Source organism: Marmota monax, unplaced genomic scaffold (assembly GCF_021218885.2).
Source record: "Marmota monax isolate L192 unplaced genomic scaffold, Marmota_monax_Labrador192_F-V1.1 WCK01_AAM20220418_F8-fsc00078, whole genome shotgun sequence".
In the NCBI taxonomy this organism is placed as follows: domain Eukaryota; kingdom Metazoa; phylum Chordata; class Mammalia; order Rodentia; family Sciuridae; genus Marmota; species Marmota monax.
The window spans coordinates 8,862,486-8,889,702 of record NW_026694865.1 but is presented as its reverse complement, the minus strand read 5'-3'; the positions used below and the strand labels follow the sequence as shown (position 1 = coordinate 8,889,702).

The following is a 27,217-nucleotide window of genomic DNA, read 5'->3' as shown; positions in this document are numbered from 1 at the left end:
AGGAGCTAGGAATCAAACCAGAGACTCTGCGTCTAATAGAAGAAAAAGTTGGCCCTAATCTCCATCTCGTGGGGTCAGGCTCCAAATTCCTTAATAGGACAACTATAGCACAAGAGTTAAAATCAAGAATCAACAAATGGGACATATTCAAACTAAAAAGTTTTCTCTCAGCAAGAGAAATAACAAGTGAGGTAAATAGGGAGCCTACATCCTGGGAACAAATTTTTACCCCTCACACTTCAGATAGAGTTCTAATCTCCAGAGTATACAAAGAACTCAAAAAGTTAAACAACTTTAAAACAAATAACCCAATCAACAAATGGGCCAAGGATCTGAACAGACACTTCTCAGAGGAGGATATACAATCAATCAACAATTACATGAAAAAATGCTCACCATCTCTAGCAATCAGAGAAATGCAAATTAAAACCACTCTAGATGCCATCTCATTCCAGTAAGAATGGCAGCCCTTATGAAGTCAAACAACAACAAGTGCTGGCGAGGATGTGGGGAAAAAGATACACTTGTATATTGCTGGTGGGACTGCAAATTGGTACAGCCAATTTGGAAAGCAGTATGGAGATTCCTTGGAAAGCTGGGAATGGAACCACCATTTGACCCAGCTATTTCCCTTCTCAGATTATACCCAAAAGATCTAAAAAGAGCATACTACAGGGACACAGCTACATCAATGTTCATAGCAGCACCATTCACAATAGCTAGACTGTGGAACCAACCTAGATGCCCTTCAATACATAAATGGATTAAAAAAAATGTGGCATTTATACACAATGGAATATTACTCAGCACTAAAAAATAACAAGATCATGGCATTTGCAGGGAAATGGATGGCATTAGAGCAGATTATACTAAGTGAAGTTAGCCAATCCCTAAAAAACAAATGCCAAATGTCTTCTCTGATGTAAGGGGGGATGACTCAAAACAGAGTAGGGAGGAAGAGCATGAGAAGAAGATTACCACTAAACAGGGAAGAGAGGTGGGAGGGAATGGGAGGGAGAAGGGGAATTGCACGGAAGATGGAAGGAGACCCTCATTGTTATACAAAATACATATATGATGGTGTGAGGGGGAAGAAAAAAAAGAGAGAGAAGTGTGTCACAGTACATTGGGTAGAGAGAGGTGATGGGAGGGGGAGGGAGGGGGGATGGGGAGGGCAGCAGAATACAACAGACACTAGTATTGCTGTATGTATATACGTGGCTGTATAACCAATGTGATCCTGCAATCTGTACACATGGAAAAATGAGAATTCATACCCCTTTTGAATCAAATGTATGATATGTCAAGATCATTGTATTGTCTTGAGCAACTAAATTTTTAAAATAAATAAATAAATAAAAAATAAATAAATGGGGGGATGATCTCACAACAACAAAGCCAGACACAAAAGAATACATATTTTATGAGGCCCTTCACAGAAAGATAAAAATGTTCAAAGTAAAATCACAGTGTTTATAGTAGAAAACAAAAAGACATCAAAGACGCAGTTACCATAAAAATCATGATAACCGTTATTGTTGAAGAAGCAATAATGGGAAGATGTAGGGGTGTCTATGATGGTGGCAATTTTGTAAATCTTGACACTAATAGTAATTACATACCTTTTCCCTTTCTAATCAATCAAATAAGCAGGAGAATATTCTGACTTTGAATATGCTGTATCTACATATGTTATATATCACAATAAAAAAATTTGAAAGACTCAGTTTAACACTATAGAAAGGCATTTTTATCAGATTATTCTCCCATTCACTATAGCAACTAAATCTAAAATTGAAGAGAGAATTTTAATTGATAAGACCTGACCTGAAGAACTTAACAATTAAAGTAGAAATTAATAATGACATATTTTCATTAATTACTTAAAACGCCAATAAATTACATAACTCAATTCAAGGTAATATAATAAAATGAAACAAAACACCTCTTAAGACACCTAACTAATTACCTGCTTAGGTAAAGTTAAGTTGTGGGTGCTCTCACTATAACCTATAGCAGTGAAGAGTTTATCTTTTTCCTCTGGAGTCATAAGGTCATCAATAGCTACAAAGAAATGATAATAATTTAAGAAATTAATTGCTTCAGTTTTCCAGATATAATCAAGAAGTCAAACCAAACTAATAAGTGTCCTGAAATCAACAGACTCAGATGCTACAACAAAGTCAGCTAGGTAATTTCCTCTAGCATTCTACTTTGACTAATCAAAACAAAGATCCTGTATTTGTCTATTTACATTAAAAAGCAAAAAGATGCTGTTAAGAAAATTCAGTTCTCGTTTAAAGATTTTTAAATTCTCTAAGAATCTTGAAACTTATCATTAAACATTCATGTAAAAGGTAACTATGAATGCTAAATGTTGAGATCTCTAAATTTAAACATTATGTATCTAATCTGCCTTATTTGCTTGTAGTTTACTGTACAGAGCTGATCTTATTTGAAAGTATTTAAAAATAAAATTCAACAGGCTAAAGTGTAATCTGCATATTTTTTTTTTGTTGTTGTTGTTGTTTTGGTTTGGTATTTTTTACTGGATTATAACAAATTACCTGACTTGGAACTTACTTTCAGGAATTAATGATTCTTCATCTTTTTTCTTAGACTCCTTTTTGCCCCAAAACCCACTAAACCAGCCTCCACGTTTCTCGCCTGTGTCAGATTTTTTCCTTAATTTTTGTCCTGACCGAATCACCTAAAAAAAAAAAAAAAATTAAAAATGGATTCAAGGATAAATTCCCTCTTCAGTTTCAGGTACATCAACAGTCAATTTTTTATCACAACATTAGAGTGAAACAGTCAAGAAAGTCAATTCCTTCTTAAACAATGCTCATGGGTATGATTAGGTTAATTTACAGTTCCCCCTATTAATTTCTTTTCTATACCTATTGACAGCATTTTGACAAGGCTGCACTATATTAGCAATATAGTTAAAATTTCAAGTAAAATTTTTCTAAGGTAAAATTTTTTCTCTATAAAAAGACTCAAAGGATACACAGAAAGATCTGAAGAGCAATTACCTTTTGTGTATAAAGTAATATATGTGATAATAAGCATCTCTATTTTCTTCTGTTGATCTATATACTTTGTAACTTTTCTATGATGAGATGTATGAATATGTCATTTATTTTTAATACCAAGAAAATCCAGAAATGACATGGGACAATGTACCAATTAATAAGCAACTATGAACCATTATAAACAGATCAATTCCAATTTGGGGAAGAAAGAGAACAAAGGAAAATAAAAGAGAAGAAATAATAGGGGCAAAAGGAGAAAAGAAGAAACAAGGGAAAACAAAAGAAAAAATGAAAGCAATAGGTCATAAAAGGCAAAAATAAGTAGATATGGGAAAAAAACTTGAAAGTCTACAAGTAAAAATGTTGGCAGCAGCACTTTAAGTTGCCAGGATGAAGAGTGACTTGTATTTACTTTGTTTTTGAGGTTTTTCAAAATTTTAGTTATAAACGTTTTAAAGATTTCCCTGCTTCATATTACTGATTTTTGCCAGTATTCCCACTTAGTTTTTTCATGAGACTAAAGTAAGCAAAAAAAACTTTAATCTCTATTCCCATATGCATAAATCTCAACTGCTTCCCATAAAACTTAGACTTCTTTATCCTAGGATGAAAGGAATGATATTAACATAAATCAACTAATAAAACTGATTACCTCAACTTGTGCTTGTTGCCTTGCTAAAATTATGTTAAAAACATCTAGAGTCTTCTCCAAGTCCTATAAGAGAAAGAGACAATTTCAAACAAAGAAAATACTCAACAGATGAAAAATTATTTTCTTCTTTGATTTCGAGGTTCATCTAGTCCATTATCAGTACTTGTGATGCAATGAGAGTATAAATTGAAATGTACATGAGGTTTTTAAATTTTTTAATTTATACAATAACAGAAATGAATTTTCCAAGAAAGTAAGTCCTCATTACATACAGAATTTTTCTGTGGGACCACTGCAATTCATAGATATCCAAAAATGCACATGGAAATAAGATTATTTAAGGTGATTTGTTTTACTATTAACTTTATGATTCTTCCTTCTTACTCTCCCATACTGTATATTATTTTGCAACCATTGTACTAAAGGTATCATTATAATCACAAAATTTAAGGATGCAAATTCTCCAAGTTAATAAGTAGACTAAGGGATAAAATGATTTGCAGAATTTATATGAAAGTGTGTAGGTAAAATCTAACATCTAATGGATAACCTGTATTCCCAGTGATTCATGTATTTTTCTATTGTAATTCTTACAACTCTGTAGAACAGATATTATTTCCATTTTATGTACGAGAACACTAGACTTGAGAGGGTAAGAAATTTGTGTCCATGAGCAGAACACTGGATAAATATTCAAATACCTGACTTCAATCTCATGTTTTTTTTTTCTAATATGTCATATTAGTAACTGTCAAATATCTCAGAATAATAGGAATTCAATTCATTCTTCACATTATGAATCAGAGGTAGAAACTTCTATAATCTAAATCAGATCATATTGAGCAAATTATGTACTTGGAGTGTGTTTTCTTTTAATAGGGGGTAGCTAAGACAACTCCTTTTTCATGGAGAAAAGGCTATTTTTTAGTAAGACTCAGAACTCTTAGGAAAGTTACTACCATCTGACTATGGCACTTTCACTAACAAACCAGACATAACTAGCTAATAAACATATAGTTAAATAGGTTTGATAATTATCTTCTAAGTATTATAATAAAAAACAGACACATTTCCTCACACTGGTTGCAATAATTTTATTTTATTTGTTATTAGAAGGGGGGATAGTTTAAAAGAATAAATACATTTTCTTATAAAATTCTCTCTCAAAGAGATGAGTTCTGTTCTTTTTAAAATTATATACTCATTAAAATTAATATTAAAGGGTGAGTTTTAAAATAATTCTCTCTACTATATGTAAACTATACCTGAATTTGTTTCTGTATTTCTTCTGATACTTTGGTCTGGGTTAGCTTGCTTTTGTAGACAGTTTTATAACTCTGAAGCAACTGCCTGTGCTTTTTTATGTTACTCCATGACCACATTCGTGTATATCTTCTTATGTGAACTTCAAGAACAGAATTAATTGCATATTTCCACCTAAAAATCAAAATTTATTAGTAGCCATTTAAAGTTTTAAGAAAGAGCAGGGAAACAGTTTCTCCCTTCTCTCTCCCCCTTATTTTTTCTCTCCTATCTTCCTACACTGTTAAAATTTTTGTTCTTCTTTACTATCTTTCAGTAAGAGCTCAGTATAACAGTGCCAGTCCTCAATAAATTCTCAAATAGATTAAATTAAAAAACCCTCCAGGAAAGCAATATGGCAAAGCAAAATCATAAAGGCACAAAATGACATATACCATGGAAAACAGTACAGTCAGGTTCTGTGGAATAACTTTTTGGTAAGCAACAGACCATATTAACCCTGGTGGTCCCACGATTGTTATCACCTAGTGACATCACAACTGATTTAGTTCATGTAAAAGTACACTCCTGATAGTCACACAACAACAAAAGTACTTAGGGTTGCATTTTTCACAATATATCCTAATGTTAAAGTACACATGACTGTATGCCAGCATGTTTATCATACTGAGTCCATGGTGATGACTAATAAGATTTTTCTGAAACACTGAAAGTCCTGAATGCTAAGTTAAAATTTGGAAATCTAGGAGCAAGAATACAAGAGGATGTGTTTAGAAAAAATTAACAAAGACATCTCCTTCTATATGTTTCTTTTTAAAAGTGGCTGGACTACATGGTTTTAAAGGTCTCTTAATTTAATCCCTAACATATTTTATGTATCTCATAAAATAAACAAAATCTAACTTACCACTGTCGACTGTTGGTATGAAGTGGTAAATAAGGTTTGTATTTCCTGTAAGGGGCATTTCTAACCATATAATCCACTGACTCCAAAAGGTCAATCATACTTAAGTACTATTAAAACAAAAACAGAATTATATTTTTACATTGCACATATGAATAAAGACCAGATTTTATTCTATTTTTCAGTCTACCAAGATTCCAAAACAATGTTGCCTGGTAACTCAAAAATGCACTATATTGTCAAAAGTACACTATTATTGGAACATCTCTGTAATCCTAGCAGCTCCAGAGGCTGATGCAGGAGGATCACAAGTTCAAAGCCAGCCTCAGCATCTTAGCAAGACCCTAAGCAACTTAGAGAGACCCTGTCTCAAAATAAAATATAAAAAAAGGGCTGGGGATGAGGCTCAGTGTGGGTGAGCACCTCTGGGTTCAGTCTCTGACATCAAAATAAAATAATACACTATATTTAATAAAATTTAAGATAATATCATTTATACACTGTAACGTAATTTTTAGACTTCACTACAAAAAAAAGTGTTGCCAATTAAACTTTCACATCACCAACAATAAGTATCCTACTTTTAGAGATGTTAAAATGTAAAATATACTCAAAAATAATGAGATATTCTGCCTGTAACTGCTAATATGAAATAATATTTTTAAAATAACGTGTTTTTCCATTGGTACATCATTTCAGTAATAGCCATGTAAGAGCTGATTTTCAAAATGCTTTAGAAAACTATTGAAAAGATAAAGCTATTTAATTGCCCATCTCACCCACTAATTCAGCAACACTGTGTGGATCTGACAAACAATTCACCTGAAGCGAAATACAGGCACAAGAGTGGATAACATGTCTTCAGGCTAGAGAAACATGCAAGTCTAGCTTCTTCCTCTCTCATTTTTCCTAATGCAATTCTAAGGATTACCTATAAATGTGACCCTTCAGTGCTTGAAATATGTCTAGTCTGAACTTAAATGTACTTAAAGTGTAAAATATATCATAGATTTTAGACTTAAGGGGAGGGAAAGATATAACATCATCACAATTTTCTATGTTGATAACATTTTGAAATGATATTTTGGAAATGATAGGTTAAATAAGATGGATCATTAAAGTTAATTTCATAATTTTCTTTTTATTTTGCTAATATAACTACTAGAAAATCTAAAATTACAAAAGCAAACTTCATTGTATTTATTGGACAGCCCTGGGCTAAAATTGCCATAGTGAAATCTCCAGTCTTCCTTTCAGTTTATTTTTTCAAGTGTGCTATCCAAACCCTCTGGGCATATAACCACATTTAGGAAACATAGAAGGAAAGAGTTGCCCTCATAGCTATTCTAAAAATAAAGAAACAATATTTATTATAAACAGTGTCTGCTATTAAAAACTGTGAAGGGAAAAAACACATTAAAATGTTCTACCAACTGTGAATTAAATGGAAATAATGTCATTTCCATTGTCTAGTTTGATACAATTTCTAAGATTTAGGAAAAGATCAGATAAAGAAAAATATTTCTTAAATTTGAAGGTTTTTTCCTTTAAAAAAAATTTTTTTTGAAGCTTCCAATCTCAACATAATGAACCACAAGAACCACCAGACAATTATAGAGAAAGAACAACTGCAAAGGATAAAAGCAATCAAGACTCAATAAGACTAATCAAAGCTAAAAGTGTCCCACTGAATCTTACCTGGGGCTTAGTTAGTTCAATGGCAATATTTTGGACTTCTATGTTGCAATCCAGTTTGGGTGTTTTGAGTTCTATTTCTGCATAAGGATTCATGTAAAGTTTCGCAGAGGCAGATATTGGCTGGAAAACTTAAATCACATGGGAAGACTTAAATAAGATGTTTATATGCTCTTGCATATAAATTACTGTAAATAATTATGAGAACTCTGAAATAAACATACATATGTATATATAACAAAATCACTAGCAAAAATATTTACGTACCTACTCATCTGCATACTACCAACTGTCAAGCTCTATGATTAAAGTAGAATCTGCAAAGAAATTGGAATCCTATATTTCTAGTTAAGAAATGTTCAAAACACAGCTAATCTGTATAAAATTAGGTTTCTCTTCCTTGCTACAAGATGTTTAATGACTTTATTATTCATTAAAAATACCAATATAGGGAAGGAAATAAAATGTAATTAAATAATCAGTGGCAGAATTTTGGAACAGAATCGTAAATAAAATCATCCCAGGAAAAACGTTACCACTTCATGATTCTCAAAATGGTCATTACATATATAATCTTAGAGTTAACAAAAGAAAATATTCTTGAATTGAGTAATCATATTAAAAGGTATATTAAGGTAGATGTAGAGCAAAGTATGGTAATAAATTTTAACCGGACAGCCTTAAAACTATGTAAGTTGTGACCATGTATGATAATTACAATTTTCATCGTGTATAAACAACCTAACTAACAGGCTAACCTAAGAATAAAGTTGTAGATTTTTCTGAACCAGTTATTTTATTGATGAAACTAAATGTTCTCACAAACTGTCAGTACTTGAAAACATTTGTTATTAAATAGAGAAGTCTATAAACAGAGACTCTAAGTCCCAACATCCAATGGCAATTAACTACAACAGAACCTGAAGAAAATAATAGTGAAGAGAATAATATGGAATATGAAAGGACATGAATACAAAAGCTGAGGGCAATCATAAAGGAGTACACTAAATAAAAGCAAACTGATAGCTTTAGAATGAAACTGAAATGGGGGGAAAAAATTGGATAGAGAAGTAGTAAACAAGCAGGCAGGTTTCTCAGAGACCTATTTCTAAAATAAAAGTGAGGCTGCCAAGAAACAGAAAAAAGTAGTTCACTTAAAACAATGTCTAGAGTGGTTGGTTTATCTTAACACCACAACAGTGATATGCTAGGGATTTCAAAAAATGTTTTTCACACTTCTGACTTAGTGATGTACCAGTTAAACAAATGACTGGTATCCGGTCGTCATTAAGAACCGTTTTTATTAAACACACTTAGAGAATGTAGGTTATTTTTCTGAATACCCAGACCTCAGAGTTTTAAAGAAGGAAAGGAGGAGAGGAAGCAAAAACAATGGGTAAGGAGTAAAGCCCTAAAACAAAAATAATTCAATGTCAAGCCAGGAAGAAAACATGCTGGTCAAAGAAGGCTGGCTGCACAGAGTGAACTGCAGCTACACTGCCCATCCCTCCCATTTTCCACTGGCATCCATATTATGATCTAGGCCCAAATAATTAGTTGTAATCCAAATATGTTGTATCGTAACAGTAAGGTATAAAATTAACATGCTCTATTTGTCAAAGTAGTTTTTTAAAAGGTATGTTAAAGTATTTAATTACATGTTTGTTCCTATAATATGAAATAAATTATAATCATTACTTACTATACTGATGGTTCGGGGGTATATTTCTACTGGTAAGAATTTCATTTTTCAACTGATCCTAAACAAAAAATCTGAATTAAATGAAAAATAAAATGTACACATATGCAGTGACACATAACAGAAAACAATTTGGTTCTTACATAGGTATCTGATTCTTCTTTGTAACTATGAGTTCATGAGAAAAATATAAACATTATTTACAGGTATATTTTTTAGTATAAAGATAAAGAAGTAGATAATTTTTAAACATTCTAAATATCTAGAAACATCATAATACTATGTTCCTCTACATCTTTGGAAACAAATACAAATACATCCATAAATTTCTAGTCAAAAGCAAATTATCTCTTTTATATCTTTAAGAAAAAGAGATAGAGCCTTGAAATTTACTAGTTCAGAAAATTTAACTGGTATTCCTTTCTCCCCTAAGTAAAGAAACATAATTAAGATTGGCTTAGCACACTGAAGCACTGAATTAATCTCTCACTTTTCAGGAAACCATCGCAAATGCTAAAAATACTGGCCAAGGATATACGCTTTAGATCTGAAAGTTACCTTCTTTCTTACTAATACTCTTAATCATTCTCATATGAAATACCTCGATGTAACAGGAATACCACCAAAAGACCATAATGAAGTTTTTACCTTGATTCTCACATCACCATCTACTGAATGATTTTGCAAATACCCTCAAAATCAAAAGTGTTTTTTTGAAGACACACAGTGAATTTCAAAAAATGTTTTTCACATTTAGTGATGTACCAGTTAAACAAATGACTGGTATTCTGTCGTCATTAAGAACCTGTTTTATTAAACACACTTAGAGAATGTAGGTTATTTTTCCAGGAATGATTTGAAATTACCAAGATCTGCTCCCTTGATCCATGGTAAGACATGCAGCAGTTTACATTCCAGTAAGCACTAAGACTATCCAGCCGTATAAGCTATAAAACAAAAACGAAAGAGGTCAAAGCAACAAACAAAATGAAATCATAAATCAACATAAGATTATTCTCATGTTCACTACTCCAGAATTACCCAGCTGCAACTTTCAACTTTTAAAGGAAATAAAGTAATGCAAAAATGAGGCAAAATATATACATAGACTTTATTTGTAAGTATACTATTTGCTAAATTGGACTTCCAAGAGGACAATTTCCAAGAGACTCAATTATCAAATATTTATTGGAAATTTAGCATTTAACAGACCTGATAAGCATTTTGTTTAAAAAGAAAGACATGATCCCTCCGGGCAAATACCAATGGCTATTTCCAGAAGAGGATGCTGGAGGAGATTCCATGATTAACAAGATAGAAAAAGCTACGGATTAAATACAGATCCTTATTGGAGATACACAGTGTTTATTAGCATATTTAAAGTACTATAAGTCCTGTAGTTTAAAACAAACTGAAATACACCTGTTTAATTACGTTTAGCTTAGAACTTTAATAAGTAATAACAGGAGGATATTTTTTCTGTAACATCTCATAATATCTCAATTACTTGTTGCTTCTTAAAATTCCACTGAGAAATATTTTATCCAGTTTCTTCACTTGTTAGGTGAAGAACCTAAACTTCAGAGTATGTAAACAATTATATTAGGTCATATAGTTAGTATGAAGCAGAGCCAAAACTAGACTCTAGGCTTAATTCACATCAATAGCAAATTCTGTTCCACCAAAGTTTCTTCAAGAAAATATATCAAGTACTTACAGCCAGGAAACTAAAAAGAAATGTACATTCTAATGATAATATAATACCTTGTATATAATTTTTTCTGCTTCATTTAATATGCATGGAGTCCAGTGTTCATTTGTAGTCTAAAAAAAACACACACAAAATAACTGTGAAATGTGATATGTCACACAACAGTTCTCTATTATTTGTAAAGATTAGCAAAATAATGTAGGAATAAAAGACATCTATCTAACAAATGTTACTGAAGTTAGGGGCTTCTTTATCTATTTACATAGCAAATCAAAAGGACAATGAAAAACAGAATTGAGGATGTTCTAATTTAATGAAGTTTATTCATTCAGAAAATAATTATTGGGCTACTATGTGCCTGAACTGTGGAAAGAACTGGATATGAATTAAAACAGAGAACTAGAACTAGTAAGAAGGTACACATTATTAAAAAAAAAAAAAAAAAGTGACTGTAAAGTAGGAAGACAGTATGGAAATCAGCACAACCATGTTTCCAGAAGACACTGAGGGTGGCAAAGCCAATACTGACTTATTTAACAGCAGGGGCATTACTAATGAACTTGCTAACCATGGTTTCTATGGAGGAGCAGCGGGAGAATCATTGGAAAGTGGGGAAAGAAGCTAGCACAAGTAGAAAACTCTCAAAAGATCTGACTGCAGAGAAAGGGAAGGCAATAGTTACACAGCTTGTGAGAGGTAATGGATGGTTAAGACTTTTTATTGTGTCAGAAGACATCTGAATGTGTTTAAATGCTTGCAAGAAGGAGTCTGAGGGGAGAGTCAGGGAGGGTAGGAGAGAGTGTTAGTTGAATACTCAGGAAATGTCCTAGAGGGAGATTGATGCAAAGAAGGAGGAAGGAAAGAAGGAATAGATTCTTGAGGATAAGGGGGACGATGAGATCCTGAGAAGAGGTGGGAAGAATACTTTAGATTTTAAAAAGTTAGATTGTACTTGGAAAAATAGGGGAAAAGAAAGGCGTGGATAAAAAGCAGGTAGAAGGTTTCCTGTTATTGTCATTATAATAATCACTTGTACTTGAAGTAGCTTAGCCAAAAAAAAATGTAACAAGTGTTACACATAACGTACCTCATTTAATCATCATAAAAACACCAAAAGGTAGGTACTACTGTATCACTAAATAAATGTAGCCTAGAAGGAGATCAACATATATATAACCAGTATAACAGTACGTTACAGGTCTTTTACAAAATGCAATGGGGAGCATAAAAAAAAGGAATGATAAATTCTAAGAGAGAACAGCAACAACAACAACAACAAAAAAAAAAGAATGAGAGAGACAAGAGAATAACTCATATATGCATTAAAACCTGAGTAGACTCACTAGGCAGACAAAGAGAATAAAACAGGCAAATAAAACAGTACAAAGAGTCTAAGCAAAGACGCAGAGAGCACAACAGCACACACTATGGAAACTACACTCACACACTACTCTGCCCATTAGACTACAGGAAGTACATGCTATATTGTACTTTTTATTTTGTCTGTTAGACACCTGAAGTTAAATATTGTTCTCACCTATGGCCACTATTGTTAGACTAAGTTTTCTGGAACAATCACCACAGAACTCAGATTCTGGTCTTTTATGAGATATTACTGTATATTTCTATGCCTTATCAAAAGCTACTTCAAGTGCTTTTTGGATAAACAGTATCTGAAACACTAGCTTCCTGACTCCCTTTCTTTTGTTTCTCTAGCTCTTTTTCTTTGTTGCTCTTGCCTCAACATCAATCTGTACTTCTCTATATGCACATATCATTCTTAAGGTTGCCACCTAATTCTGTCCTTGTGCTTCTCTGCCAGTTCACCACCTTTCCATTTTTCTTCCTCTCATGTCTTCCTGAAACATTCTGCATTTAACCAATCATCAGGCAAACTGTGAGCAGTATGATTTATTGCTCACTACCCTTAATTTTGAAAGTATTTAAGTGAACCACATTTTTCCTCCATAGAAAAACCTAATCTAGCTATTTTCCTTCATTTATATGTCCCAAAACATGTTTCCCATCATTTAATTGCCTATAATGAAAACAATGTCCATTCTTCATATGAATAACTCTCTACCCATAAGAACTTTTAAGAGAAAAAGCAAACTGCATTATAAAATACTTTATCAAAATGAATAATTTTACATACAACCCCACGTAACTCACACACTCACACACACACACATATACACCTATACTTGTATAAGCTATTTGGGGGGTGTATTCCACTTATACCACCCTCCAATACCAAGTTTGAGTACATAATTCAATAGTAATTTGTCTAACCCAACTTTTCTCACATATTTAGATTACAGATTTTATTCCTTTCAAATAATTTGATATTGATATTTTGATATGTTAATGAAAGACAAAATAATTAGAAAATGTAGCAACAGCATCACTAAAAATGTTAAACTTTTAGAAAGCTACATCAAGATAATTCATAAAATTTTTAATATCTGGGCTGGGGTTGTGGCTCAGTGGTAGAGTACATGTGAGGCTCTGGGTTTGATTTTCAGCACCACACATAAATAAATAAATAAAATAAAGATCCACTGATGTCTAAAATTTTTTTAATTATAATATCTATCTGTGGTAATATTTGATTCTAGGCAATTCAGCTTGTAACTTTGAAATAATAATTTACACGTTCCTTACCAATAGACTAAATTCTCCCAATGTGACACCAAATGAAAGAGGCCGCTCTGGATCAGTGACCTACCAAAAAAAAGGGACACTTAAATATACCTATGGTGAGGACAAATCCATGCTCTACCCTTTACAATAGTCAGCAGAAGAACTGTTTACAAACAAGTCATACAACCCAACTGTACGTGTGGAAAAGAAAGGAGAGGAAAGAATAATATGGGTGGCAGTATCAATATTTTACAGGTACAATACTAAAATAATATTTCCCAGTGGAAATCTTTTTCTTACAAAAAGTAAGAGGATACAGTAACTATGACTAAAGAGACTCTTCTCTAGATAGCTGAAAGAGGACAGTCCTTCTATCTCATTAAAGATGTCCTTCTTACATAAAACAAGGTGCTACAGATAACACTGCCTCTAAATAATTTTTAAAACATTTAATATGTTCACACTTGGAAATGTGAACTGTCTTTTTAAACCTTTAATTTCTGGAAATTTCAAAAATGCTTTATTAGGAAAAACTCTTAGATTGTAATATTTAATTTCCTCAATCACTTCACCCAAAACCTACCAATGTGAAGCTGCTGTTGTTTCTGATCTTCAGTATCATGGCTTTGTTTATACATACTACTTAAACTACCACAGTGTGTCCAGCTTACTGTCTGAGCCATCCCAAAGATGCTCAAGCCATAGAACTATCTGCTTCTGACAGAAATTTGGAAAAGTAGGGTGAGAGGAAGAATAGCTTTCTAAACTACCCACCTGGAGCTCAAATTTTGTCACATGGACCTTTGTCAAAGAGGATATGTGCACATACACACTGGCTTAAGGGAAAAGCACTACAGCTTTATGAGCCTGATTTTGTCATTAATATCAGATCTCTGGATTTGTAGTAAAACATTTTCCTTTTTTCCTACACTCATCTTTACACCAAAAGATGACTGGTTCAAAACAACTTGCTGCAATTTTAGAAGGAACTTTAACAAATCCCAACTCCACAGTTGCTAATATACTACCTAAAAATTACAGCAATTAGGGGCTGGGATTGTGGCTCAAAGGTAGAGAGCTTGCCTTGCATGTGTGAGGCACTAGGTTTGATCCTCAGCACCACATAAAAATAAATAAATTAAATAAAGGTATAAAAAAATTACAGCAATTATTTAATGAGCATCTTTATGATAAATTATTTTATTTTTCCCATTTCTTACATTCTATATTTCGCATAGCCTTCTAGATACAATAATTAAGGTGATCACATTGAAAGAAATAAAATACAAGAATCATTTGTTCTTTTTAATTTCATTACTTTTAAATTATTTTAATACATTTGGTCACTGACAGCAATTTAAATGACTGATGTTACTTATCCCACTCTTGTGCATCTCTATTTTTTAATTAAATAAAAAGAAATAATGTACCTTTCTAATTGTATTCAGTCAGGAGACAGCTCAGTTTAGATTCAAATTAATGTTCCCATTCACTAATATGTCATTAGGAGGTTTTTGTTTTTTAATTGACAAATAAAAATTACATATTTATGGAGTACAATATGTAAGAATCGAAGTAACTAACATACCCACCACTTCATATACTTACCGTTTATTTCTGATGAGAACATTTAAAATCTATTCTTATAATTTTGAAATATACATTGTTATTATTAACTATAATAAACTTACAGTACAACAGAATACCAGAACTTAATCCTCCTATCTAACCAAACCTCTGTACCCTCTGACCCACCTCTTCTCTTTCTGTCCCCAATTTCTGTAAACCATCCTTTTACTCTCTACTTCTGAGTTCAGTTTTTTTAGATTCCATCTATCTTGCAGTATTTGTCTTTCAATACAGCCTATTTCATTTAATGTAATGATTTCCAGTTCCATCCATATTGCTGCAAATGACAAAACTGCCTTCTTTTTTTAAGGCTGAACAGTATTTCCTGTGTACAACATTCCCTTTATCCACTGAGAGGCACTTCAAGTGCTCCATATCTTAGCTACTATGAATAGCACTAGAATAAATATGTAACTGCTGACATCTCTTCCAAATACTTATTTCAATTTCTTTTAATATATACCCAGAAACAGAACTGCTGTATCTTATGGTAATTCTATTTTTCATTTTTGAAGGAAACCTCCACAGTTTTCCAAAATTAGGTATAATTTATATTCCCACCAACCGTGTATAAGGGTCCCCATTTCTCCACATAGTTTCAGCAATAATTCTTTTACTTCCATGATGTGCTGAGCACATTTTCCTGAGTTTGTTATGAACATGGACATTAGAAGTTAGATTTCTGTTAAATGTTTGTTAACAAAATTCACTTTAATAACACCTTAAAACCAAAAAGATAATATCAATATAAAATATAATTTAAAAAAAAACTACAAGTGTGTCTTACTAAATACTAAGTTATACAGAGGACTGGGGAAGGAAAATAAACTCTAGTATGTCCACACTGCTTTAATTCAATTTAAACTTAAGACAAATTTAATATAAAAATGCAAATTCATTTTTAGAAGAGATGGAATAACATTTCTAATTTCCTAGGTCAATGACAAAATTCAAGGCTTCTTTCATATGTTTCAAACTTTTAAAGAACAATACATATTAAGATCAAGGGATCTCATTCTAACTAAACTAATCATACACACAGTTATTAGTCAACTGATATTGTAAAGTTTGGTTTATAAATATATTGTAAGTAGCTGTGAGTAGTTCAACTATATGAAATGTAAAGAGAACAAGACTGTAGTCAAGTGAGGAGGGTTTTAGACCCCTTTCTGCCAACTACCATGACCACTGATTATTTCATCACCTTTTGGAACTAATTTTATTGTCAATATAAAAAGAAAAGTAGTTATTTAACATTATAAGTATTATTAACACATAAAACAAATTTAAAAAAAAATAGAGGTCAATCCACATGATAATTTTATGCTATATTTACATCTGGAGATGGCAAATAAAAGCAGCCCACCACAGGACATATGATAACATACTTCAAAGACAGAAATCAATCTTAGATTTAAATTGGGTACAAGTAATCCCTATATGAAAAATGAAGAAATCATTAAATATTATATCTAATTACTATCTTAAACCAAATAATCTGAAATAACTTACATCATCTTCATATTTAATGTGAATATCTGTGATTTTTACTTGTACATTTTTTATTACTTGTGTTGCCAATTTTTCCAAAAATGTATCCTTTTTGGCTTCTTTTGGCTTATCTGTTAAAAAATAGAAAAATACAAGCTCAAGAATTGAAATTCACACATACATTACAAGCAATGACCAAAGGAGAGCTAGGATACTACTCAATGGAAATTATGCCTATTCTAGTGTCTTTATTTTTTTTTAGATTTTAGATTTTAATATGCATTTCAACTTAAAACTTACTTTTGAAGTTAAACTGTAATCTAACATTAATTTTGCCTTCCAACACAGAAATCAAGTGGCAGTGTGTATAAACAACACATGGCATAAAAACTACTTTTACCTACCTTTTGAGCGATCAAGACCTTTAAAACGTTTCTTAAAATGTTTTTTGTGCTTTTTACGCTTACGTCCTTCTCAGTGGAAGCATTTTAGTGAGAAAAGGATAAAATTCATGTTAGCAGACAAGAGGACAGAAAAGAAAATAAGAGAATTCTTCCTGAGAGCAAATTCTGGTACAACTTACTTTACCTTATTCTAAACTGATCTATTATTTTAATACAAACACAGATTCACAAACTTTCTTTGGTCTAGAAAAACATTCTTCAGTAAAGAATAACCTACTTTAATCTACAAAATAATTTGGCAGGTGAAATTATAAAAAAAACTGGATAAACTATCCATTTGCAATGATCTCTGTAATATATATAACTTTACAATACGAAGTTTCATTTCAATTTGAGTCTGTAATCAAAATATTGGAAATGTAATAATGACAAAAGGAACATAAATGAAATGAATGAGTATGTTGCCAACAGATGAACTCCTCTGGATGCTATACTTCAAAAACAAAATTATTTAATTAGTTAAAGATATAAACAATATAAGAGCATAAACTATACATTGAACTGTTTTTAAATTAGTTGTTATTACTTTAAAATTATATCCTCTTTTTATTTGGCACTGCCTCAGTGTATTTTGGTGTTATCCAACACCTGTCTTACCCAATTTCCAAATCTTTATATTCAATTGCCTACTAGGCGTCACTTCTAGAACTCTGAGGCAGTCTCTGAATGGTCTCCTGTCCTCTAATCTCCATCCTTATCTCCTATTTAAGGTCCTTCCACACTGCTACCAGAATGTCTTCTAAAATATTACTCACAGATTGTTAATCCCGTCTTCAAAATCATTTAGAGGCTCTCTGAAGCCAGCCATATAAAATCAAAAAGTATCTGCATGGCACAAAAGGTCCTGCCATTCATCCTTGTACTAGAAACTACCAAAAAAATACTTCAACTTTCCAAAACAAGCCATACTTTCTAATGCCTAATGCCTTTCTACACATGGTTCCCTAAACTTGGGCTGCCTTTCCTGAATTTTTTTACTAGGCAAACTTCTAGGTTTCCAAATCTCAGGTCCAGCTCTGCTGCTTATTATGAAACCTTTTAAACTCCTCAAAGCAGCTCTAGGATCTGCATCTTATATAAAATTCCAATAAACAATGATTACACTGTATTTGAAATATCTGTACAATTCTCTTGCCACCAGGCAGGAAGCTTCCTTTAGGACAGGGATTAATTAATGTCTGGGCATAAAGTACACAATATATACCTGTTCAAATGAATTTTTAAAATCTATACTTGAACATTCTAATAAAATACAAACTCAATATTATTTAAATTTCAGAGAATACATGTGAAATTTAGCTTGAAATTTCCAATTTGTTCTTTATACCTGCAAACTTCTCTATTGTAAAGTTAAGAATCAAATTCTAATTACAAGACTAAAACCTGAGTTTCAAGAAAAAAAATATTTAATAAATATATAAAAGAATCTAGGGCTGGTGATGTGGCTCAAGCGGTTGCGTGCTCGCCTGGCATGCGCAGGGCGCTGGGTTCGATCCTAAGCACCACATAAAAATAAAATAAAGATGTTGTGTCCACCAAAAACTAAAAAATCAATATTAAAAAATTCTCTCTCTCTCTCTCTCTCTCTCTCTCTCTCTCTCTCTCTCTCTCTCTCCCCTCTCTCTCCTCTCTTCTCTCTTTAAAAAAAAAAAAAGAATCTGGACAGTTCTAATATCATTGTTTTTTGCCACAAGGACAGTCCCTAATTTTATTCCAGTCATAAATTAAACATACTGAGTTTATTTATGAGACTGAGTTCTCCAAGAAATACCATTTGAAAAAGGACAAATCAGAATAACCCCCCAAAACAATTTCATTTGGCTAGAATTGCTTTTAGAGACAGATTCTGATTCTCTTCAGATCTAACTTGTCATCTTTCTAGTTACACATTTGTTCTATCCCTATGTTCTGTTTTTGATCCAATGTTAGATGCACCATGTTAGACCTTTCCAAATAGGTTCAAAACTAAGCTGAGCACTGCATAGCTCTTTAAAGAAATAGTCTAATAAATATGATGAACAGTAAATGATGATTCTCAATCATACTCTAAAGTAGTTTCCAAATATCTTGATCTTGGAACCCTTTGTCACACTTAAAACCTAAAGATTCTAAAGTGCTTTTCGTTTATATGGATTATAACTATTGATATTTACCATACCAGAAATTGAGAATTTTTTAAAATATTTTTGTTAATTCAATTAAAATCAACAAACCATTTCATCATCACATAGATAGCATATAGTTAAGAAAAATAATTACATATTTCCAAGCAATTATAGTACGAAGACTCATAATCACTTTGCTTTCTTACAAATCCCTTTAATATATGGCTTAGGAGAAGACAGCTGGATTCACATACCACCTTCTGTCTTTAATCTGTTGAGGTATGTGGTTTTGGAGAAGTATATTATTAAAGTCTGATTTAACTACAGATATACAACCAGAAAAGGGAAGAGTATTTTCAAGGCCTTTTTATATCTACGAACATGACATCAAAATTCAACAAATGGCAGTTTGTAAAAGGTAGATCCATCATGGAATATGAAACCTTGTAAATGAATTTTTCCTCCAAAAAAAACCAATGGCCCATCTTACATTTTAAATGAGCCTTTTACACATGCATGACCTTTTATCATTCATTGTTAATACAGAAATTTTGCTTAACTGAATTAGGCAAATCTTCCAAATATTGAATCATTTCATTACTTAACATCAGAAGTCACATTTGTTAAGATCAGCATGAATCTCATCAGAAAGTCTTTAAAGACTGGGAAGCTGCCCAGCTCAAGGTGACAAATACAAGTTTTCTAAAGTTCTAATTTCTCCTCAAAAAGCTCAAATTTTATCATTAGCAACAAATATTACTAGTTGATTTTACTTAAAGTTGTTTTGCTGAAGTGTCTACCACATATCCAAATCTGAATGACAGCATTCTATCAAGTAAAAATAACCTTCTTAAAAAAGCAACTAGTTCAGCTCATAACTCAATCAAATGCAACTTCTTTTCCTTGAGATAGTCAACATCCTTCTGTGTGCAGAAGTGTTTTTATTCTCTTTTGTTTCATGGAATACTAAAGAGACATACACTCAAGAGTTAAAGTTCATTAATATTAAATTTTTCCTAATATATAAAGAAAGTTTTTCAGTAAAATTGACATTTATTTTGGTTTTTGTGTACTCTGAGTGGATGGTAGTGAAGAATATAATGACTACCAGTACAGTCTGGTGTACTGTCTTGAATCACACTAAGGCAGCCAGCAATTTTATTAACCTCTGCCTCTGTACAAGCAATGCAAATGTCAGCACAGTTAAAAATCCAATAATGTCATAGGATTATTATGAAACTGTTTCAAGAACCACCGCTCTAAGGTAAGAAAAACAGAAACAATGACAATAAAAAACTAAATTCAAATGAGGAAAGAATATACACTCAGAAACTAAAAAGAGGAAATGATTATGAAGTATATATTAAATCCTAGCCAATGAAGATATCATAAACAAAATTAACTATTGTCATTGTAGAATCACCAACATTCTGAGCCTCATTTTAATCCATGCTAATGCACCTTTTAAAAAGGGCAGAGGAAGGAATGAAGGTTCACTGGATGGGGGGAGGTTCACTGGATGGGTAGAGTTTCAATAGAGGGATAGGAATGGGAAAGATACTAAAATGAATCTGATATAACTTTCCTAGGTCCATATATGAATACATGACCAGTGTAACTCCACATCATGTAGAACCGCAAGAACAGGAAGTTATACTTCATGTATGTATGATATGTCAAAATACATTTTACTGTCATGTATAACTAAAAAGAAGGATTTTTTTAAAAAAAGGAAACTGAATTAATTAGCAACTTAATTAGGTTTTCCTTTATAAGTGTCCTTGTTCTGCTATTTTTTAACAATGACCAGAGATTTTGTTAAGATATTTGAATGGGTCACTGGAATTCATTTATATGTTAGGGGTAGGTTACTTCTAAAAGGATCAGAAAACACAGTAGCAGACTACAGAAAACTGGTTCAATTATAGCCTACAAAATTACACAGTATGTATCTCCATGATACCTTTTATATTAAAGTAACTATAAGACAACATAGTCAAACACACTTATTAAAGGGGTAAATATGTTAGAAGGGAAACTGCTTTCAAGGTACTTAATGCTGTGAATCTGCCATGCAAATTCTTCTTCCATTTATCAAAATGAATCTACATATTAAAGAAGTCGATAGTTGCAGATGTAACTCTAACAGAATGTTTAATGTTTAAAATACAAAATACAAAGCAGTATGGAGTTTCCTTGGAAATCTGGGAATGAAACCACCATTTGACCCAGTGCCTTGCAAATGCTAGGCAAGTGCTCTACCAGTCTATATATACCCAAAGGACTCAAAAACAGCATACTACAGGGACACAGCCCCATCAATGTTTATAGCAGCAAAATTCACAATAGCTAAACTGTGGAGGCAACCTAGATGCCCTTCAGTAGATGAATGGATAAAAAAAAATGTGGCATATGCACACAATGGAATTTTACTCAGCAATAAAAGAAAATAAAATCATGGCATTTGCAGGTAAATTGATGGTGCTGGAGAAGATAATGCTAAGTGAAGTTAGCCAATCCCCAAAAAACAAATGCCGAATGTTTTCTCTGATATAAGAAGGCTGATTCATCTTGGGGTAGGGATGGGGAGCATGGGAGGAATAGACGAACTCTAAATAGGGCAGAGGAGTTGGAGGGAAAGGGAGGGGGCAGGGGATTAGCAAGGATGATGGAATGTGATGGAAATCATTACCCAAAGTACATGTATGAAGACATGAATTGGTGCCAACATACTTTATATACAACCAGAGATATGAAAAGATGTGCTATATATGTGTAATAAAATTTGTAATGCATTCTGCTGTTTATTTTTTTAAAAATCAATAAATTTTTAAAAAAGAAATGTGACTAATCCAAATATAAATAAACAAAATACAAAATATAAAATGCACTTGCCATTCATTCATCATTAAATTAATATAGAAAGTTCCTGAAGACTTACACAAAGTTCAATAAATCAAAGTATTAATTTTTAAATGATTGCTATATTTGGACAACTTCCTAGTATATAAAAGAATCCTACTATAAATCCTAAAGCAAATGGCCTTCACTTTGCCTTTGTGAAGTTTCAAATCTCAATATGCTGAATAGGACAGTAGTCTAGAGGTGTCTCTGGAGTTACTACAAAGGTGAACAATCCAGAAGGATATGAGCAGAAACACAAGTACTTATCAAGGTTCTGATTAAAGTCTTGTTCTCTCCCGCCTCTGAAAACAAAATCCACTTTATTGCTTTTTAAAAGTTTGAAAATCACTGCTGTAGGAGAGAGGAACTGCTTAATTCAGAAATTATTACTGTATCAGAAAAAAAGGCAGTCCAAAATTGACATATGTAGATCAAACTGAGAGATTCCCAAGAGCAGTGAATCATGTTTGTATACCCATGCATATCTGGCTTTAGTCCCCTGCTTCAGATATACTCAAGAATCTTTTATATTCATTCTTATTAATGATGGCTATATAGCATTTACTGTTTCTGTCCCAAATCTAACCTAACCTAGACATCAATGTACTTGCCACAAGAAGACACTCAAATACTTAGTGAATGAATGAATGGATGGATGCAGAAGGTAGGGAAAAGGGAAGATGGTAAACGGTGAAGACATAAATTACATTTCCATATTTTTCTAAAGGATGGCACACCGTCAAATGGACTTCACTATACACAAGCACGAATAAAAATATATTTGTATATAGTTGAATATAATTAATCATGCATACCCACCAGGCTTGACGTCCTTGTAAACAAAGTTTTCCAAGCCATATATGAACTCCCCTGAATGTGCGCCTGCATCCGCATGGCAGCAATAACCAAAATGCAAAGCATTTAAAAGACACCTTTAATCTCAAATGTAAGATATACCTAAACCTAATTTTATAGAATTAGAAATCATGTAGCAAGATAATTAATGACAACAAAACCACTTATTTCTAATATTCACAGTAACACCATTCTTATTCTTTCAACATACAAACTTTGTTTTCATAATATTAAAACAAAAATTCTTAATAATTAAAATTATAATTTCTTATTTCAAATTAAGCAAGGTAGGCAAATATCAATTATAGTTAATGCTCCTTGAAATCTTTAACAAAATTTCAAATAGAACAAAAATTTGCTTTTTGGTTCTCTTTTTGCCTGCCATTTTGCTCATTTTTTGGAAAAAAAATATTATGTAATATTTGACATTGAGTTAGGTGAAATGACTTCATTTTACTTTAGTCCTCTGCTTCAGATACACTCAAGAACCCTCTATATTCATTCTTATTAATGATGGCTATATAGCATTCACTATTTCTGTCCCAAATCCAACCTAACCTAGACACTGCAAGTTTAACCTCCAAAATCACAGCTCTGATGCTCTGATTAGTGGCTTCCTAGATTTCTTTTCTTTCTCTTTCTCTCTCTCTCTCTCTCTCTCTCTCTCTTAATAGCAGGGATTGAACCCAAGGGCATTTAACCACTGGGCCACATCCCCAGCCCTTTTTTTTTTTTTTTAATATTTTTAGCTGTAGATGGACACAATACCTTTATTTTTTATTTACTTTTTAATATGTTGCTGAGAATCAAACCCAGTGCCTTGCAAATGCTAGGCAAGTGCTCTACCACTGAGCCACAACTCCAGCCCCAACCCTTTTTAAATTTTTTTATTTTTGAGACAGGGCCTCGCTAAGTTGCTGAGGGTGGCTTTGAACTTACCACCCTCCTGCCTCAGTCTCCGGAGCTACTGGAATTACAGGCATACCCACTGTGGCCAATTCCCTATATTACTAAAAAAGGGAAAGGAGAAAAGTTACTAACTCCCCCACTGGCTACAGACTAAAGTTCACTATTGCAGAGTTAAGAATATATGATCTACAGCCAGACTGGATTCAACCCTAGCTCTGCCATTCTTTCCCTATGTGATTTAGAACAAATTATGTAACTTTCAACATACTCCCCCATAAAATGGAAACAATAACAGCACCTATTAAATGAGTTAATTCATAGAAAACACTTGGAAGAGTGACTGGAAAATATTAAGTGTTCAATAAGTGTCAGCTATCATTGTCAGTATCATTTTATCATCATCATAAGGACATTTAAATCTCTTCAAATTTACCTACACTAGCTTTCCAACCTTATATCCAAACACACCACAACAAACTCCCAAAGTGTCAGCTGTTCTCCACAGATACTCTACACTTTCCATCTTCACTATCCACTCTCCTTTCCATATTGTTAATATTCGGCTGGATATATAACTTCATAGCATCTGCCCTGATCTCTTTCGCTGAACCCAGAATGTTCATTCTGAATGCTCTTAACATTCTATCTGTACCTCTTTGATGGAACTCAACACTTTATCCTAGTTATCATTATGTCTTATTTGCTCAGTTAAAATGTAAAGTCCTTGATACTCAAGTCCAAGGATTTTCTAATTTTTGTGTTTCCAACAATGTGTAGAGCAGACTGGCATGAAACTATCCAGGATACTGATACTAGAGGATATTGCCTTAAAAATTCTAATTTTTAACCTAGCATTGTATCCCCAGACAACATAAGTAGAAAAGTAAATCATATAGGCATCCAGCTCTGAAAGAATTGTCAAAATTATATGCAGTGCATACTTACTTAAAAACTATTAGATGTGCTCCAGAAAAAAAAAAAAAAGGAGTAATTTTAGAAAAAAGAAAAAGACCCAAGACCCAAGTAAGAGTGAATTAAACACAGAGAAGCAAGGAGGATTGGTCCCAAGATGAAAACTGTGTAGCTGGCCTAAAAGCAACCAGTGCAGAGGAAGAACTCAAGAAAAAAAAGGGGTAGGTGGAGAGAGCCAACAGATGGGTTTGGGCAACTCATGGGCTGGGGCTATAGCTCAGTGGTAGAGCGCATGTCTAGCATACCAGATGCCCTGGATTCAATCCCCAGTTCAAATAAATATGTGTATGTGAGTGTGTATGTGTATAAGCAAATAAAAAAGAAAGCTCTTACAATTCAAGAAAAAAAACAAAGACTACATAAGAAAGAAGATATAATCATAGTATATCATAATGCCCTAATAATGTAAATATCATCAGTAGTTGGCCAAAAACTATGATATATCCATATTATGAGAAGAAGAAATCTGTGGTGAAAGGAGACAAAGACATAAACTCCTTAACTACTAATTATCTTGGAAGTCCTAGATAATTCCTTAGATTAATAAAATAGATAATGATAGAATGTTAATATTGCAAAAAATACAGTTCCCTTTAAGGAGCAGGTCAGAAGAGTAGTAAAAGGGGACTACCATTTTTTATCCTAAGTTTTTTTGGCAAAACTATTTCATTTTTAAGTGTGCAAATATATTACTTTGATAAAATTAACATTGCAGATATAGAATCTAGCATTTAGTAATCTTCTGACTTTACTATGGATTAAGCTTTCCCTTTATGATAGCCTTCACAAGAAAATAAACTCACTCCAGTGAAATGAAAGGAAAAAACTATCAAAGAGTTTGTTAAAGCTAAATCTTCAAAAATGAAATCACAGTTATATTTTCATTTTTTTCCATAATATTAAGCAACACTCCAGTTTAGCAAGTGAAATAAATAAAAATACTTTTTTAGAGCAAATCAGCATGAGGATTTTATTTTTACTTTCATGTACTGCTGTTTACACTTTAATCATCTTCTCTTCTTCCTGAGTCCCTACATGTGTGCAATAGTGCTTTCATGCTTTTAAATCAAGAAAGAAGTAGAAAAATAAGTCTGAAAAGAAGCAACTAAGCAATAACTATTAATTAATAATGTCAAAATGTAAAGCATCTAAAGGTCAGGGTTATCTTTTATCATTCACATGACTACTATAATATGAATATGTGACCTATATCCACAAAAATTAGAAAAGAATACTGAAATGCAAATTGAGGTTACTATATTTCTTAACAATTAAGGAAAAATAATTTATCTTAATATAGTAAGAAATAAACTGAATGTTTAGCAAAGTCCAACTCATCACTCTACAGACTTTTTTCTCATCATTCTTACATTATAAGCCAAAATCAAAATTTAAACCATCAAATCCTCAGATCTCTTTCAATAAAAACAAAAATTAAAACTTAAAGCAAGATATTTAAACATTGATACTGAAAGAGTCAAATTTTTTTAAATATCCCAAACAATATCAAGAGAGACAACTAGAACTAGAATGACAAGAGAATTTCTACTGAACATATTTCACTGTAATAATGTACTTAAACTCATTATCTTGCAAGAACACAGGTAAAAATGCATCCAAAGAAATTCTTAGGGCTTGACCAAAACTGCAAGAATTTATAGAATTTGAAAGTCTTCTGATAGCATAGTAAAAATGACTGGTTAAGAAAAGTGTGAAAAACAAACTGGCAGAGAGAAAAATCACACAGAAAAAGTCAAGTCTTAAATGTAGTTCTTTAAAAGTTTATAATCAACATCTTGAAATATAATTTTAAAAGAAGATTCTTTAGAACTACAGCTTAAGAAGGCTTATGAAAGCATCCTCTTTAAAGGGCATTAAATATATCTAAAATATATAGGAATATTTATATTACCTAAAACATAAATTTACTATACCTTTCTCTGCTGCTTTTTGAAGGGCTTCTTCAATTCGGGAAAGTTCTTTCTGCTTAATATCCTGCAAAGATTTGTCTTCCTTCTCAGCATCATACTTAATACCTAAAATACACAGTTAATTGTATAAGAAGAAGTGGATTTAGTAAGTAATTAAGTGGAAAAATTTCAGCCTAATTGCATAAATCATATACAAAAATTGTTTTTAAACCTGAAAAACACTTCTGCATTCTTTTTTTAAATATTTATTTTTTAGTTATAGTTGGACATAATATCTTTTAAAAAAATTTATATATATATATATATATATATATATATATATATATACACACACATATACATACATACATACATT

The 27,217-nt window shown here is 32.2% G+C and overlaps 1 protein-coding gene across 2 annotated transcripts in view; it reads right to left on the bottom strand.

Moving 5' to 3' along the window:
• LOC124080583 (intermembrane lipid transfer protein VPS13C) overlaps window positions 1-27,217 on the bottom strand; it is a 140,760-nt gene that overhangs the window by 89,039 nt on the left and 24,504 nt on the right. Inside the window, exons 5-18 of one of the 2 annotated variants that reach the window (XM_058573333.1) lie at window positions 26,866-26,967; window positions 23,015-23,077; window positions 17,127-17,192; window positions 16,744-16,853; window positions 13,624-13,683; window positions 11,013-11,072; window positions 10,115-10,195; window positions 9,252-9,309; window positions 7,553-7,680; window positions 5,858-5,964; window positions 4,953-5,124; window positions 3,688-3,750; window positions 2,584-2,710; window positions 1,970-2,064 (exon numbers count right to left, since the gene is read on the bottom strand). In XM_058573333.1, the coding sequence (XP_058429316.1) occupies window positions 1,970-2,064; window positions 2,584-2,710; window positions 3,688-3,750; window positions 4,953-5,124; window positions 5,858-5,964; window positions 7,553-7,680; window positions 9,252-9,309; window positions 10,115-10,195; window positions 11,013-11,072; window positions 13,624-13,683; window positions 16,744-16,853; window positions 17,127-17,192; window positions 23,015-23,077; window positions 26,866-26,967 (1,292 nt within the window). The remainder of the gene's footprint in view (window positions 1-1,969; window positions 2,065-2,583; window positions 2,711-3,687; window positions 3,751-4,952; window positions 5,125-5,857; window positions 5,965-7,552; window positions 7,681-9,251; window positions 9,310-10,114; window positions 10,196-11,012; window positions 11,073-13,623; window positions 13,684-16,743; window positions 16,854-17,126; window positions 17,193-23,014; window positions 23,078-26,865; window positions 26,968-27,217) is intronic. The other variant, XM_046426544.2, reaches the window with a different exon arrangement.